This window comes from Topomyia yanbarensis, chromosome 3 (assembly GCF_030247195.1).
Source record: "Topomyia yanbarensis strain Yona2022 chromosome 3, ASM3024719v1, whole genome shotgun sequence".
In the NCBI taxonomy this organism is placed as follows: domain Eukaryota; kingdom Metazoa; phylum Arthropoda; class Insecta; order Diptera; family Culicidae; genus Topomyia; species Topomyia yanbarensis.
In genome coordinates this window covers 313236806-313252333 of record NC_080672.1, presented here as the reverse complement: position 1 = coordinate 313252333, position 15528 = coordinate 313236806, and the positions used below count along the sequence as shown (strand labels likewise).

General features: G+C 39.7%; 1 protein-coding gene across 3 annotated transcripts in view; it reads left to right on the top strand.

Moving 5' to 3' along the window:
• The window catches only part of LOC131694204 (ubiquitin carboxyl-terminal hydrolase 47), a 74979-nt gene that overhangs the window by 39377 nt on the left and 20074 nt on the right, over positions 1 to 15528 (top strand). For 2 of the 3 annotated variants that reach the window (XM_058982701.1, XM_058982700.1), the window contains 2 exons: positions 1353 to 1568; positions 15380 to 15487. In XM_058982701.1, coding sequence (XP_058838684.1) covers positions 1371 to 1568; positions 15380 to 15487 — 306 coding nt within the window. In that variant the 5' untranslated portion in view covers positions 1353 to 1370. Of the gene's footprint in view, positions 1 to 248; positions 642 to 1352; positions 1569 to 15379; positions 15488 to 15528 lie in introns of those variants that run through there. The other variant, XM_058982702.1, reaches the window with a different exon arrangement.

Below are 15528 nucleotides of genomic sequence, written 5' to 3'. Positions count from 1 at the left end.
CTATGATTCGCCCTGGTGGTTGTAATAATTTGTAAATCTTTGCGTTAGTGTATTTATTGGGTGTTTTGCTGCTACCACGATGATGTTGAATCAAAAATAGAAACCTTCTGGCATAGGATGGAACACGCCGTGCGGCGTTTTTTCGCCACATCTCGTGCCGTGGAAAATCCCAAGCAATGCGACTGCAAAAACCTCACTAGTTTATATTTCCCTTTCGTATAGTTTTCCCTCGCATCTCATCCGAAACAGTCTTAGTGTAACACGCCTCGTTCAATGCAGTCGGTTTTAATTCGTGCGTGCGTGCGTGCGTGAATGCGTAGTTGCATAAAGATTTGCGGGACAAACGACCATAAGAATCACGTCACGAGTGTCTGTGCGTTTATATTGCGTTCCCGTGAAAAGTGCAGCCAACCAGCGCTTGCCTGAAGACTGTGCTAATTGTGTTCTTGAAATATCACACTACTACTTTGTCTATTTTTTTTGGGCCATCGACGCCGCCGACGAGTATTTGTGCCAGTGTGTTTATTTTAAACGCCACTTACGGAACCATTCCGGATTACGTCACAAGCAGGGTGGATTGTGCTGTTTCTTTTGTCTGAGCGGGGCATGTTTGCCGCCGCCTTCACCACAAGCAACATGTGGTGGGTATCGTTATTTGAATAATACGCGCATTTCCTCCGAAAAAAACAAGAAAATTCCGTAGGCCCACTGCCGATTAGGAAGTCCCGCCAATGACAATGGGTGACAAGTGGCATTGCCGGTGATGAATATGGGAACGCGTTTTACTGCCTCGATCGACTCGCCATTCGGTGGTCAAAAGTGGCACACACAAAATGTGTATTTTTAAAATGCGAAAACATGTTTCGCTTTCCGATTTCGTTTTGAGAATGTGGAAAAAAGATCGCCGCAAATGTTGGGAAGTGTGAAAATATGAAAATGAGTTTGATGAAACCGAAACAAATTGTTATAGTTTTGGAAGGAATATTTTGCTGTCGCTATTAGTCACTGTTCTTAAGAATAGCCGAAAGTGAATGTCAGGGAATTTTAATCCACCAGTTTGTATTACCTGTAGGAAATTCTGTAGGAAGTATATATTACTAATACGCAAAAAAGTAAAACGTTTCGAAGTTATCGTTGTTTAACGTATATCTAATTGCATTCTTTCTCTCTTTCTTTCTTATCTTTCCCGTGGCATCTTTGTAACAATATTATTGTGGCTTCTGTAACAAACAAAACAACAAACAACCTATGAATGTTCTATGTGCATCAACTATCTGGCATTCCTTCGATCGTCGACTCGGATTTAAATGGATCCGAAACACTACACTTTGCATCGATGGCGCCTCAAACAGAGATTCGCTCACAATACGATGGTATGTTCCGAAGGCGAGGAAGCACTGTGCATCATCAAGGATCCACGCGTTGAGGCCCCACAGAGGCGGTTCGCCATCAGAGTAAGATCCCACTACACGGTCGCCAAGCTGTACGAAGATGTTGCACTACAAACTGTGTATCCGGACTTTGAACTTGTGATCCCGTACGACGAGAACATATCCAGTACCAAGGGAGTAAGTATGCTGCTTGTTGTTTAAGATTTTTTTCTTGGTTATGACGATACGTACCTTGATGTATAATTGTTCTAGTAGTGTTGATTTTGTAAACAAAATTCTTTTTTTGGTGCAGTCGAATGTACAAGCCGCTTTCTTGTGAATTTTTTTCTCCGATTTAATAAATCGAGTTTGAGCGTATGATATATTTCGACAAGCACATGATGTTATGCCCAAAAATTGGTCTATCAAGAATGTGTCAAGTTTGCCATGAATTGCATCTCGCTGATAACTGTTTTGCGCGTGTTATTGAGGTTGCGTTTGGCGATTTTTTCCAGACACTTGCACATGAATTTTCTGGTTGATGGTCTCGGTTGCAATGTAAATGTTGCTCTTCAAGCCACAGGAACAGATGGCCTGCCATACAAGATATTTTCTTTGCGAACTTCAACAGCTTCATGTGTTTTAAAATCTTTGCCACCTTGCCTCTCCCAGCCGACGTATAATACTTCTTGTCCAGGAAGCTGTTTAAAATCTGCCTTGACGTAGGTTTCATAATCCTGTACCACGCGATCAAACTTCGTCAGTATCTTCGTGTACAGCTTCCGCGAACGTTCTGTGGCCGGCTTGATTTGTATATCGTCACGCTTTGGAGCCACCACCGTATTGTAAATCGACAGTCCGGCTTGTTGTACGGTTGTAGACGACACTCCCAGCATGCTTGCGACATCTCTGATGGAGATGTTGGGGTTTCGCCCCCAACTTTTTTTGGCCGTACTTTTTTAGTCGTTTTGGTAGCCTCCGGGTTTCGATTTGTTCCTTATCCAGTCTTTTCTGAACACTGCTACATATGCACATCGTATAAATGAGAGGTGCGCGGGTTTTTTGACGTAGGACTACGTCTTTGTTTTCGATACACGTTGCAAATTCTACAAAAATGGTATATAACGAAAAGTGGTCCAATTTCAAACGCATATAATTCAGCCACCTCACGATAAATTTTCAAATTTTTTGCGCATATCGCCCCGAAATATTTCTAAGAATAGATTCCAATAGATAAACCCAAAGATTTTTGATATCATTGCATTAAAAATTTAAATAATGAACAACCTAGTCAAAATATCGCGCATTTACACACAGAAGATAGCGCTTCCCTAGTCCAGCACGACAGATTTGTGTTCCTAACACGCTACGCTTCTATGAATGACGTCATCATCGACTATTTAAACGGACGGATTTCGTCGAAAACGCTTAGTTGCCTGTTGAGCGGCAGGCGAAGCAGATCACTGCGCTGTGTGTTTTCACAGCCAGTGTAGCTGAGTTAGAAGTTCGTTACACTGGCTGTGGAGGTACGCTACCGAGTGTTGTCCAACACGCGTTTGAGCTTTTTCGTTCAAATACTATGCTTTATTTGTGTTGTGCTCGTTTCCAGCACACTTTTATGTATAATTATTCGTACACAAAATAGTTTGTACATGCAAGCTCCATTTGCAAACACGGTTAACATAGTGTCGTGGTATTAGCTGTCTCTTTCGCTCTACCCATCATCATCAGCGTTCGATAATTTTGCTTTGTGCGCTTAGGTTTAATGTTTGAGGCGAATGTGTAGGTAGGTAGATCTAATTTGTTACTAAACTGCACAAAGAAAGTTTATTATTTACGTTCGATCGTGAACCGACAAATGGGCCTATATAACAAATGTACACAAGCGGAGATTTGATTAATATCTTAAAGAGGAGTAAAAATACTATATAAAAAATATAAAAACTCATTTATAAATATTACACACTTCATGAAAATCAATAAAAAACAAAACTGCGGATCCGACTTTCAACTGTAAACAAAATGCCAGGCGGGTTACGCCTCTGCATTTCTAAGGTAGTGTATACGGGCGAAATTGACAGCATCATTGTTTACAAAGTCCGTAAACAGAGTCGCCCTAAACAAAACCAACTGCTTGATACGCCCGGGAAGAATAACAAATTTTCCCCTCCGGCGAGCACGGCGAAACCCACATTTGGTTTTTGTTTCTGGCGACACTGCAGGGCGAAATTGTGAGTGGTCAAAATAAGAGGGCGACTCAGAAATGGCCTAATCAACATTTCATAACAACACTCGGCGAAATATATTTTTTTCAATTTTATCAACGAAAACGTTGTTATATAAAATATTTTCGTAATGCTTCCGAAAACTAGTATTGTTTTGAAGTGTTTCAATACATTTGAAAGCGCAGTATGCAAACACTGTTAAAATACGATTTAATTTTTTGAAGCGAATTTTCAAAGCTATTTTTCTCGATTCGATATCATTGCGTCTTCGGCCCTTTGGTCGGTTCATGATCGAATTTATTGATTCATTTCCCCATCACGTGATTCATTTCCACTCAGCCTATAGTATTTTGATTCTACTAATAGGTACATACCACAAAGCCTATTTATGAATGAATACACTGCCGCTTGAACAACCGTTGCAAAAACGCATCTTGTCCATATAAAAAATTGTTTTCGATTCTTGTATATTTATAGTTTCGATATATAATAAAGACCACTGCATTCGCTATATTTGTATGCGTACTTTAGGAAAGTTACAATAATGGCAAAATATAACTAGAATGCTTGGTCTATACATGAAATGTGATTATATTGTCTAAAATTTGATTTTTCTTCACTGGTCCGGGTTTTTTACCACACACAATCGAAAAGTTTTTACAAGCTAATCTTATGCTATAAAGATTTAGCTCCAGATATTAGTTCGCTCACAGTTTTCTGTCTTCTTTCTTCAGATCTTCTTAAATAAGTTACATCGGATTCGATCACCTACTATAAATGAAATGACCTGATAACCAAGAAGATTTGGTTCAATATGTAACATTCGATGTTGATTGGTTGTGATTAAACCATACGTAAGAAATATGTTTTATTTATTATTACTGTAAATTTACTAAGAAAATAAATATTTTACATTAAGTAGTATCGTCCTACGTCTACAGCTCGTGCAACCCCATAGGTCTGCCCCTTGTAGTTTTTTAATGCACGAAGAGAAAAAAGGCGTCAAGTTGAAGATGACCATTTTTTTATCCTTTATGCCCTTTAATAATCCAATCTTCGGTTAAATCAACTCATGAAAAAAAATTTCAATCGCAATTTGACCAGAAGTGACCAGAGATTTTCGAGACGAATGCAGCGCACGTTCAAGAAAACAAGATGCATTTTTCCCATATATTTTCAACATTTTTTGTAATTAGAAAAAATGGCAATCTAACGTAAACTTAAAGTTTGGGCTTATACGCTAAGATTTAAAACCTACTTAGGTTATTCTTGAATGTTATCACATCACATAATTTATCGTGAAGTAGACGAGAAATGGTGAAATACTACGCTTTTGGTTTGCTTCTAGCAGATGAGGGTCGATTTTTATGACCGATTGAAGATTTTCTCAATTTTGACCAATAAAAATGGAATTTTATATGAGAAAATGCGAGTTTTTCCCTTCAAAACGATGTATCTCAGGATGCGCTCAAATTGTATTGAGATTATAAGTGTTTTCTATGTAAAAATACCTGGGGAACACGATGGCATTAGAATTTTGAATATTTAACAGAAAAATCGCATAGTTGGCAGCACTGCTGCCAAAAATTAATATTTTTGCTGGACTCCTTGAACAATTTTCTTCAAAATCCATCTTGCGGTTTGATTCTAGAGTAAGTAGAACTGGAGATACGTTCAAAAGAAAATCAACGATATTGTCAATTTGTCCAAACGGGGGGTGCTTACGTGGCCCGAGGGGTTGTTCAATTGGCACAAAAATTTGGGTTTTATATATTGAACAATGAACAATTCCTCCAAATTTGGTTCAAATCCGTGAAGGTCGATTTCAAGTTTGCATCTTTTTTTGATCACTTCGCGCGGAATGACCCATAGTTAATTTTTAGGTTAATTCCATATCAACATTTGAATAGGGCTAATCAGATTTGTAAACAAACTTTTGTTTTGCTGATTTCTCCTAATTTGTTATCATTTCAACACAGAAAATATTTGAAATTGATTCTACCAAGGATAAAGATGTTGATTCATGTGTATTTTTCATGAAATTCAACTCGGTAGCGGAATAATGAGCGAAATAAGTTTGTTTACAAAAGTCTCATTAGCCCTTTTGAAGAATTACTATGGAATTATTCATTTAGTTTGACGGTTTTCAAGATACGCTCATCAATTAGCATGGAAAGCAATAGGGTAATGTGCCTATTTTCACCATACTAAGCAAGGTGCCTCACTAATTCATTAATTTCTCGGCCTACAATCAATGGAATGCGTAAAAAATGACATCAACAGCTTTGCTTCGTAGCTAATAACCCATATTATAATACAAATACGCTGAAAACAGTGAAACAGGAGACTGTTTGAGCGCACCGAAAATTCGAATCGAGTGCCCCTATTGTTGCGCTAACATTTGACTCAATGCGTTGAACAAAGATGGCAGACACTGCTCTAACCAACGGCTTCAAATGGGTAGAGTGATAATAGAAACATGGCGAAAATGGGCTCATCACCCTACATATTGAGTGTATTACCTACGCTGGATAAATTTAACGCGATTATGGTGAAAATTTAAAAAAAAAACGTATTAAACAGTTTATATATAATCGGAAGTATCTCAACGTATGTGTGGTATAGAATAAAATGTTATTAGAAGAAAATGTTACGCATTTAGTATAGTTTAAGGCTCAAGTTACCTCAAGGCTTGGTAGTGTGCGTAAGAAAAATTGTGCTCAGCTTTGCCACCAGATTATCCATTTAAATCTTTTCAAAACTCTAAAAGAAGAATATCAGTCGATTTATTAGATCATCACGATTCAATTCATGCAAAATACCTGCCGGAAAAGCCATCGGCTTAGCTGAATGGTGCTTTTGAAAATGTGGCTGTGGTTTTTTCATTGCGCTGTTGTGTTGCATGCCCCAGTACGGTGTGGTAGTGTGACAAAAAATCACAGCCACTTTTTCAAAAGCACCATTTAGCGAAACCGATAGTTTTTCCAGCAGCTATTTTGTATGATTTGAATCGTTGTGATCTGATAAATCGGCTGATTTTCTTTTTTAGAGTTTTGAAAAGGTTTAAATGTATAATCCGGTGGCAAAGCTGAACACAATTTTTCCTACCCATACTACCCAGCGTTCAAAACTAATACATGCTCAAAAAAGGTAACTTGAACCTTAAAGATACAATATAACTTTTTCAAACTTCATCCTTCCATTGGCTAATTGGATTGACGGTATTTCAAACATCTTCAAGCAATATTTCATGTATCAGTTTATATTAATTTAGTGCAACAATTATCTACAATTGATACTAGTTTACATCTGAATCTCCGTTAAAAATGTCAACGAGGAAGATAGCCATTCATATTCTATGGAATATAATTGTAGCATTTCCCATTGACCTCTAACAAAATGTGCATCAAGGAGACTGGGGGTTTGTTGAGCCTTTTTTTAATTTTGCATACTTTTTCCTGTTATCACCTGCCTAAACCAAAGTTCAGCCATTAGTTTGTGTTTCTACTATATATGAGGTGTTGGTGTACTATATATGTGGAGGTTGTGAGGTGAATACTAATGTTCTTTTTTCATATGCTTTATGTTTTGGCTTTCTCTCCGTTTATTTCAATTGTTTTTTGCCGTTCTGCGCATGATTGTCAAAACATTTAATGGTTCTCTCTAATATACTGTAGTATACGAGTCGTAAGCCAATCTTGCCTTTACTGTATGAATACCTAATTAATGTGTTGTTTCATCTTTTGTTGAATCTTTTACGGCGGCATTCAGGATAACACAAGAATCTGTGAAGAAAATGCAATACATACATACATACAAACGCTCGAGTCTTTTGTGATAATACAAAACCGGTCGCAAATGCCATCATTCATGTAAATCTACGCCCACGATACGGCAATTATGTAAACGTTCTGGCGATTAAGTCGACGCACAAACATCACCCTCCATACAAAAGTTGGACAAAACTTCAAAAGTTATCCGAATTTGACGAAAACTTCACCTTAGGTTAATTTTGTGACGCTGAATTCATTTTTCTTTCTAAATTTAATCTGACATTTAGGGTGCTTCAAAAACTCAACATTTACGAATATAAAGTGCACTATATCTGAAATTTAATTTTCAAATGAATTATTGTTGTCATTTTTTCAAACCCGCTGGCAAAAAGGTGCGAAACAAGATATTCATTTCCGAAAATAACACTAATTTTCAAGTATAATGTAGTTGAACCCAACTTTGCGGACTGTTTAAAAAAAACTACAATCAGTCAGTTGCTTTGAACGTTCATATGTGTAGTGTGAACTGTTTGGAATTTTTTGTGTCTAACTAGTGCTAATTTGGGTACTAGTTTAGATACATCGTCTAACTAGACACCCAGATGGTGCTAGTTACTGACGAGATGAATTCGAAACACAAAAATATAAAACTTAATTTAAGTTAGGTTTTATGCCCTTAACGCGCAAAGTGGTTTAATCCAATTTTTCCTTATGGGAATTAATATTGCATAATGCAAGGCGTTTGGCTCTCGAGCCAAAAGACAAGAGTTCGTTTTCGCTTTCTCGTCAGCAAACCTGAGCCTCTGTGCTTACTTACCGGGACATCACTCGGGACAAGTCAGTTTCTTTGAACGTTCACATGTGCCGTGTGAACTGTTTGGAATTTTTTGTGTCTAACTAGTGCTAATTTGGGTACTAGTTTAGATACATCGTCTAACTAGACACCCATATGGTGCTAGTTACTGACGAGATGAATTCGAAACACAAAAAATAAAACTTAACCACAATCACTTTGAACCGCTCATATCCTTCGCGATAATACAAAGCTGGGCACGCATGCGATCATGTAATCGCAATCATCTGCACCCGCGCTTTAGCGTGCATAGAAAGGCCTTGGTGTACAAGACAATATGTTAACATTAACGAATTAATTAATGCCGTCAAGTGTTATACCAACGCCCGTTCCCACGCGAACATGAGACGGTCACGCCCGGGAGCCTCTTTCTTTGGTCCTAGCAGTGTAGGTCCATACCTTCTTGATCGCAAAAAAACACGATAGGCGGAAGCGGGCACTTCTGCGAATGATAAGAAAATAATAGGGGCAATTAAATCTGAATATTGATGGTTTTTAGGAAGGTGTATACGAGGGACATATAGAGCAGATTGCCAGTACATCTCGAACCGGGACACTGGGTGATCTTCCTCGGGCCCGAAGGGAATCAAATAGTTGAGATCTGGCAGAACAGTACTCGGTGCATGCTCAGACAATGTGTTCAATATCGTGATGCCCGTTGCCACAGGCGCAGATACCGCTATATGCAAGCCCAATACGTCGGAGATGAGTGTCCAGTGTGTAGTGATTGGACATGAGCCGAGACGTCAAACCAATGAAATCCCGACCCATGGGTTCAAGATATCGCATCGGATGAGCAATCGATATGAGAGGTCCCAAAAGCGATTTTCAGTGGAAGGACGCCAACCAGCACTTTAATTCTCATCGTAGGTGTCGAGTTCAGAGTCGGAAAATGTTTTTTTTTTTTCATTTGCCAAAATCAGGCGAAACTGACGAAAGAATGAAGCTTCTTTCCATACCACTAGCACTTTGCGAAATCGACAATGAGACAACAGGCTAGGACAAAGCAAGCATGTAGCAGAGCGTTTTCATTATTCTCTCCGCTCGCTCGTTTTCGCTTTGAGATTCAGAATAATGTTGGTAACTTCGATATTGACCTTACTGCTGGGGAAACGAAAATACACTAGCAATGATATTTATTTGTCGATGCTCGATTCTTTAGATTTGCGAGCTAATGATGGTATTGTAAAACGGAAGCCTGATCGGTGTGCATATTTCTCATTTTAACTATGTTCTAGTTGCATTATTAGATGCACATTGCATTAATTTCATTTAATGAATGATAATCGCAAATTCCTGAGCATGCATCAAAACGAAATTGAAATTTCGGATTGTCATAGGAAAACGAAAGTTGCTGCTGCTGCTACTCGTTTTCGTAGAATCGAGAGAGGAGGGGACATCGCCTTTATTGTTTTATTTTTTCGTGCAGTTAGCGACGAAAGAGACAAGGAAAGGACGAAGATGAATTCTCTGAATTTCGTCGTTCATTGAATATGTATGAGAATTTTAGGCTCTGGTCGAGTGCATGCAACCCAAAGTAATATGCAAGCAACAATATTGGTTTCGCTCTAGTTTGATGAAATGTATGTTCGCAGCGGAGAGGAAAAGGAGACTCCCGTACTCCATCACCGACAATATCGTTGTTCAGTGCAGCCTGATCAGGTCTCCTGGGTGGGCATCATGTTCCGTTTATTGTACGGAGAAAGTTGATCCTTTTTTGGTACTTCTGTTTCAGATACCTATTGTGACATCCCCAGGTTCCTTTAGAGTCGAACCAGACCCCGAGATATTTGAAAGCTAAAACCTGAGCAATAGTTTGACCCACTAATTGAAGCTGTAGTTGCTCTGGTTCAAGCTTCATTGAAAATACGACTAGCTCAGTTTTCTCCGAGGAGAATTCGATATACCCAGCTGGAGGGCCCAAGCAGACAAATTTTCCAAGACATCCATCAATGTTATTCACGTAAAAGTTGTAGAGAAGGGGGATTAGACATGAGTCCTAGGGAAGACCCATGTAGTTCATTCGTGATATCGACAAATCACCATGCGTAAAACGCATGTGTTTTTCAGACAGCAAGTTTAGCAAACAGTTGTTTAGAGTCAGTGAAAGACCATGCTGGTGCAGTTTCTCAGAAAGAATTTTGATAGAAACTGAATCAAAAGCCCCCTTTATATCTAGGAAAACTTATACCATCCGCTTGTTTGCTAGCATAAGCCATTTGAATTTCTGTTGAGAACAACGCAAGACAACCGTTCGTCCTGTTTCCTTTGCGGAAACCAAATTGTGTTTCTGACAGTAAACCATTTGCTTCAACCCAATTGTCGAGGCGAAACAAGATCATTTTCTCGAACAACTTTCGGATATAGGACAGACTGGCAATCGGTCGATACGAGCTGTGGTCGGAGGCTGGTTTTCCTGGTTTTTTGGATGGCGATGATCTTCACTTGCCTACAGTCATGAGGGATAATAAATATAAAGAAACTTATTAAATAAATTCAACAAGCGGCTCTTGGCAGATTCTTCAACAAGTTAAATTTGATTCTGTCTGGCTCTGGGGCTTCATTGTTACATGATAAGAGAGCAAGTGAGAACTCCACTATCGAAAACGGTGTTTCGTTCGCGTTATCTTGAGGGGACGCGGCGCAGTAGATCTTCTGTGCCGTTGCGGAATCCGGACAAATCTTTTTGGCGACATCGAATATCCGACGATTTGAATATTCCACGCTCTCGTTTCTGTTTCGCATACGCCGGGCCGTGCCCCAAAGAGTGCTCATCCATGTTTCTCTCGTTAGCCCATGAACGAACCGGCGCCAGTAGCTACGTTTTTTGACTTTCATCAAACCATTCATGCGTGTTTCTGCCATCGCGTACTGTCGATAGCTCGTTGTCCTGGAATACCTTATATGTAGCGGCCTTCTCCGCTTAGACGTCTGAGCATTCTTTGTCCCACCATGGGTTGGAAGGATGCCCTCGAGAGTTCGCGTCTGGTACGCGTTTAGTCTGAGCTTGAATCGTGCTATCGAGAATTATGCCAACTAGGAACCCGTTTTCTTCCTCCGGAGGAAGCTCTTGAATAGACTCTATTGTGTTGGATATCGCGGACGCATAGTTCTTCCAATCAATATTTCGTGTGAGGTCATACGAAATATTGATTTATTCCGTGGCCCTGAACCGTTAGCAATATTAATTACGATTGGCGGATTGTCGCTGCCGTGGGGATCAGAGACTACCTTTCAAATGCAATCTAACCGCAGCGATGTCCAACAGAGGGACAGGTCCAAGGCGCTCGGACGCGCTGGTGGGGCCGGAATCCGTATCATTTCACCCGTATTCAAAATGGTCATATTGAAGTTATGTTTTCTTCCCGTCAGCAGCGACTGATGCTGGATGCAATTGTTTGCACTCCAGTATCTTCACTGGCTTAAGCATGGGGTCTTTGAAACAGCCAGCCCCATGTTTCAGCAGGTCTTCGCAACTGAGACTCGATTCGGAAACGACCCCACCTCTTAGCTGGAATATCCACTCTGTACTCCTCTGTAAAAGACCCGCTGCCAGCAATATCATTTGCCTGATTTAAATTGTTTACAACCACCCGAAGCTTATCAGGGCTAATGTTCGATATTTCTGTAACGACCGAATACCGATAGGTCAGAACCCGAGAAATCTGCAACAGATTCAAACACTTTTTGTGTTTGGTCCGGAAGAAGATCACGAAGGGTCCGGTGGCCGAGCTTGGATATACTTTGAACCGGGGAGCCGATTTTGTTTCGACATCTATCTCACCTTGAGATGACCGCCACCGTCAGAGGAAGTCATTTGTGCACGGGCCTATTACCCAGTGCACGTTAGTATGAGAACCAATAAGGGAAAACGAAAAATAACTGTACTTAACTGTGTGTATAACGGTATCCCGACGGCCTTCTAGAAGTACTCTGCGGGCGGCTAACGGTACTCAGAAACAGAAACACAAAAGCAGGGGAAAAATATTGAAACCTCGACGAGGCGGAGAGTGCGCAAGATAAACTTGAACGCGGATTAGCACTATTCTTTGTCGCTATGTACTGCACGGACTAGCAACAGAACACTTGTGTCTCGACCTAGCGCCACACGAAAAGTTAGTGACACTCATACAACTTCTCCGGATAAATACAACGCATTATTTCTTCGGACAATTAAAACTGCCGGATAATGAACGAATGAGTTTATCACGGTATCCTTTTTGCGCTGCGCTTGTTTGCGCTATTCCAAAACACCACAAAACAAGTCTAACGTACTTCTCTGTCGGTTTGCTTTGACATATTTTAGTACCTTTATTATTTTCCACGAAAGTAAAATGTTATTACCTTCTCCGGTGAGAAGAAAAAAATCTGAAAAAATTTATCAGAAAAAATATTCCCACGCTGTTTGCGGAGACGGAGAATTTTGCGACTCATCCTATCCCGGAAAAGTTGGACATCGGATAACCTGCTTCCCGCGTGAGTGAGTGAAAATTACAATTCCCAAAATCGATTTTTTACATGCGAGGTCACACACGCGACAGACACGTTAACATATAAATGCTTGAGCCTTTCGCGATCATACACGCAACCCACACGGCCCATGATCGCATACCAGTCCCATAAAGATAGGATATCCCATAGAAAACGGGACAAATATGCGATCATGGGTAGTACTCCCGCGATCTCGTAAACATAACATCCAGGTGATAGGGTGAACGTCGCAGCACTTATTTTCAATTGCGGTCCTCAGCGTGAACCTACAAACTCCTTTGCTCGCGCGATCATGAATCGGTCACTTCTGGAAGTTTATCTTCGTTTCCAGCATTCTAGAATTCTTCAATTGAAATAATTAACAAAATAAAGCTCTCATCGAACTTTAGTGATATGGAAGAACTCATTTTTTTCTGAACCGTGCACCAAAAATAAGGTATCAGATTCACGGCTCGCGCGCGATCATCTCAGAACACACGCCAATATGCGAAAGGCACACTGTTATAAAATAGAATTTATACGCTCGAAATCACATACACGTAAGATCCGAGACATACAAACGTACACGCGATCGAACACGCTAACGTACAAACGCTCAAACCGTTCGCGACGATACACGCGATCGTGAAGACTCCCGCACATATCTGGACTGTACTGCCCATAACAGCATAAGAGTCCCATGTTGCAAAACAGCAAGCCGAGAAAAACGCTGTTCAAGATTGTCCCATCCCTTGAGCCAAATGGATGGGACAACCATGTTTCGGTATTTTTTTTCGATATTTTCTGAACAAACCCGGTAATCTTATTTGTGCAGTGTGATTCAGTGGTGATACAGAATACAATACAACGGATAACTCATTTTCGACAAAAATCCACATGGGACTGTTATGCGTTTATGGGCAGTGTACAATGAATATGAATTGAATGTCTTCAGTAGTATTTTAGTGGGTGACATTTCCCGTCTCGTCTGCAATTGTAGTGAGTAATTCTGACGGGGAGCCCTTCCAAGAACCTAGCTCTACAACTGCAGTACGACAACTCGAAAAAAAATATCTCGCGCTGATGAATCTACATGCTACTTAAAATGAACTATTGTACTGTAGTTTATGAAACATGGTTGATCTAACACGAGAGCGTCATTGTACATCTAAACACGCGAAAATCATTCGATGGTTGCAAATACGCTTGACAGAAGAGTTCTGCCGGTACCCGCATAACAGTCCCATATGGCATTTTCATCAGTTTTGAGTTAACCTCAGGGTTAGGTCTCATTTTTATTGTACTATCAAATAACGCACTGAAAATTATTGATTTATTAAAAAAAATGTACAAAAACACCAACCAATGTCAGTACCATAAGAAAAGTACCCACATACCAGTCCTATGTGCAATTTGGATGAAAGCTGCAGACAATATTCATCTTTCATATTTGTATTGTGAAATTTTTCTTTCGACTTTACTGATCAAACTGATTGGGGGTGTGGTAGGGCATAGTGTAGTTGTAAATAGTATGCAGCTCTTCTGGGTACAAAATAAAACCAAAATCTTATGGGCGCATTTTCTCGACATGATGATTTATCATATGGGACTATTATGCGAGTACCGACGGAGATACTTAGTCAAAATTTTGATCAAAATACAAAGAAAGTTTTTCTGGATATTTGTCAAAATCGCCGTGTCACAAGTGGGACAAAACGTTCCTGTGTTTGTAGGTAAAATGCATCATAACAACAGAGCTGAATGCACCACGAAAAAAAAAATTCTTTTCTAGTCAGATTTGGTTTCTTTCGCCAGTCTAAATATTACGCAATTCAGCATTTCAAAGCGAACATTTCTGTTTTTGATCCTGCGAATTGTAGATTATAGTGTGGTGCATTTTACATCGATTAGAGGAAAAAAATCTGGCGCAAAATGAAGTATATAGTTGATATTTTCCATATATTTAACAGAGCTATTGAACAAAACTACAGTAGGAATTCACTAGTATAATGGTCAAACTTTGATATCATCCGAAAACCCCAATTACAGAAGCTACAACACAACAACCAAAAACGCGGTTATCAAACGTTTACAATAAATACTACAGCGAACTTTCGGCTGGTTTGATTTTTTCCAGAAACTCAGCCACCTGCGAGAGAAAATCATGGGATGCACTTTTCTTTTGGTACCTATACATTTTACGTCTATACTTATAGACGGATTTGTGTACACCAGTTTCATCAAATACATTTCTACTAAACATTTACATTTCATTTCGTTCCGGAGTAGCGAACATGTGGGCCAATGATTGACATGCACAAGTTCGATGTACTATTTTGAAAATCTTGAATATTCTTCAGTAAACCCCTCAGCTTTAATCAATGAAGGTCCCATTCATCATGTAATTTTTTTTTCTAAAGCGCTCATCGCTGTTTACTGCCAGGAAGTGTCTCGAAATTAGAGAAAAGGCCGGATGAGTCAAACCGCTTGGGTGGAAAACAGCTGCAGCGCTGCGATCAAAACATACCCTACTCGTACACCCACTGCGCTAAAATTAGATTCCGGGCGACAGTTGTAAATGCCGGCGTTTTTTTTTCAATTCGAATGTATAATATGCAACGCTGAAACCCATCTAAAATGAAAAATTGGTAATATTCTAACGCTGGTGTTTTAATTACTTTTTTGCAGGTTACTTTGCATAATCAAAAACACCGAACGCTCTCAGATGCAGGTATCACGTTTGGATCCAACAACACACTAATCATAATACCCAGGGTTGAAGATTATTCATCTGCAGTAAGTCGACTTCAATGGCCTCATGTGTTGATCAAACTGAG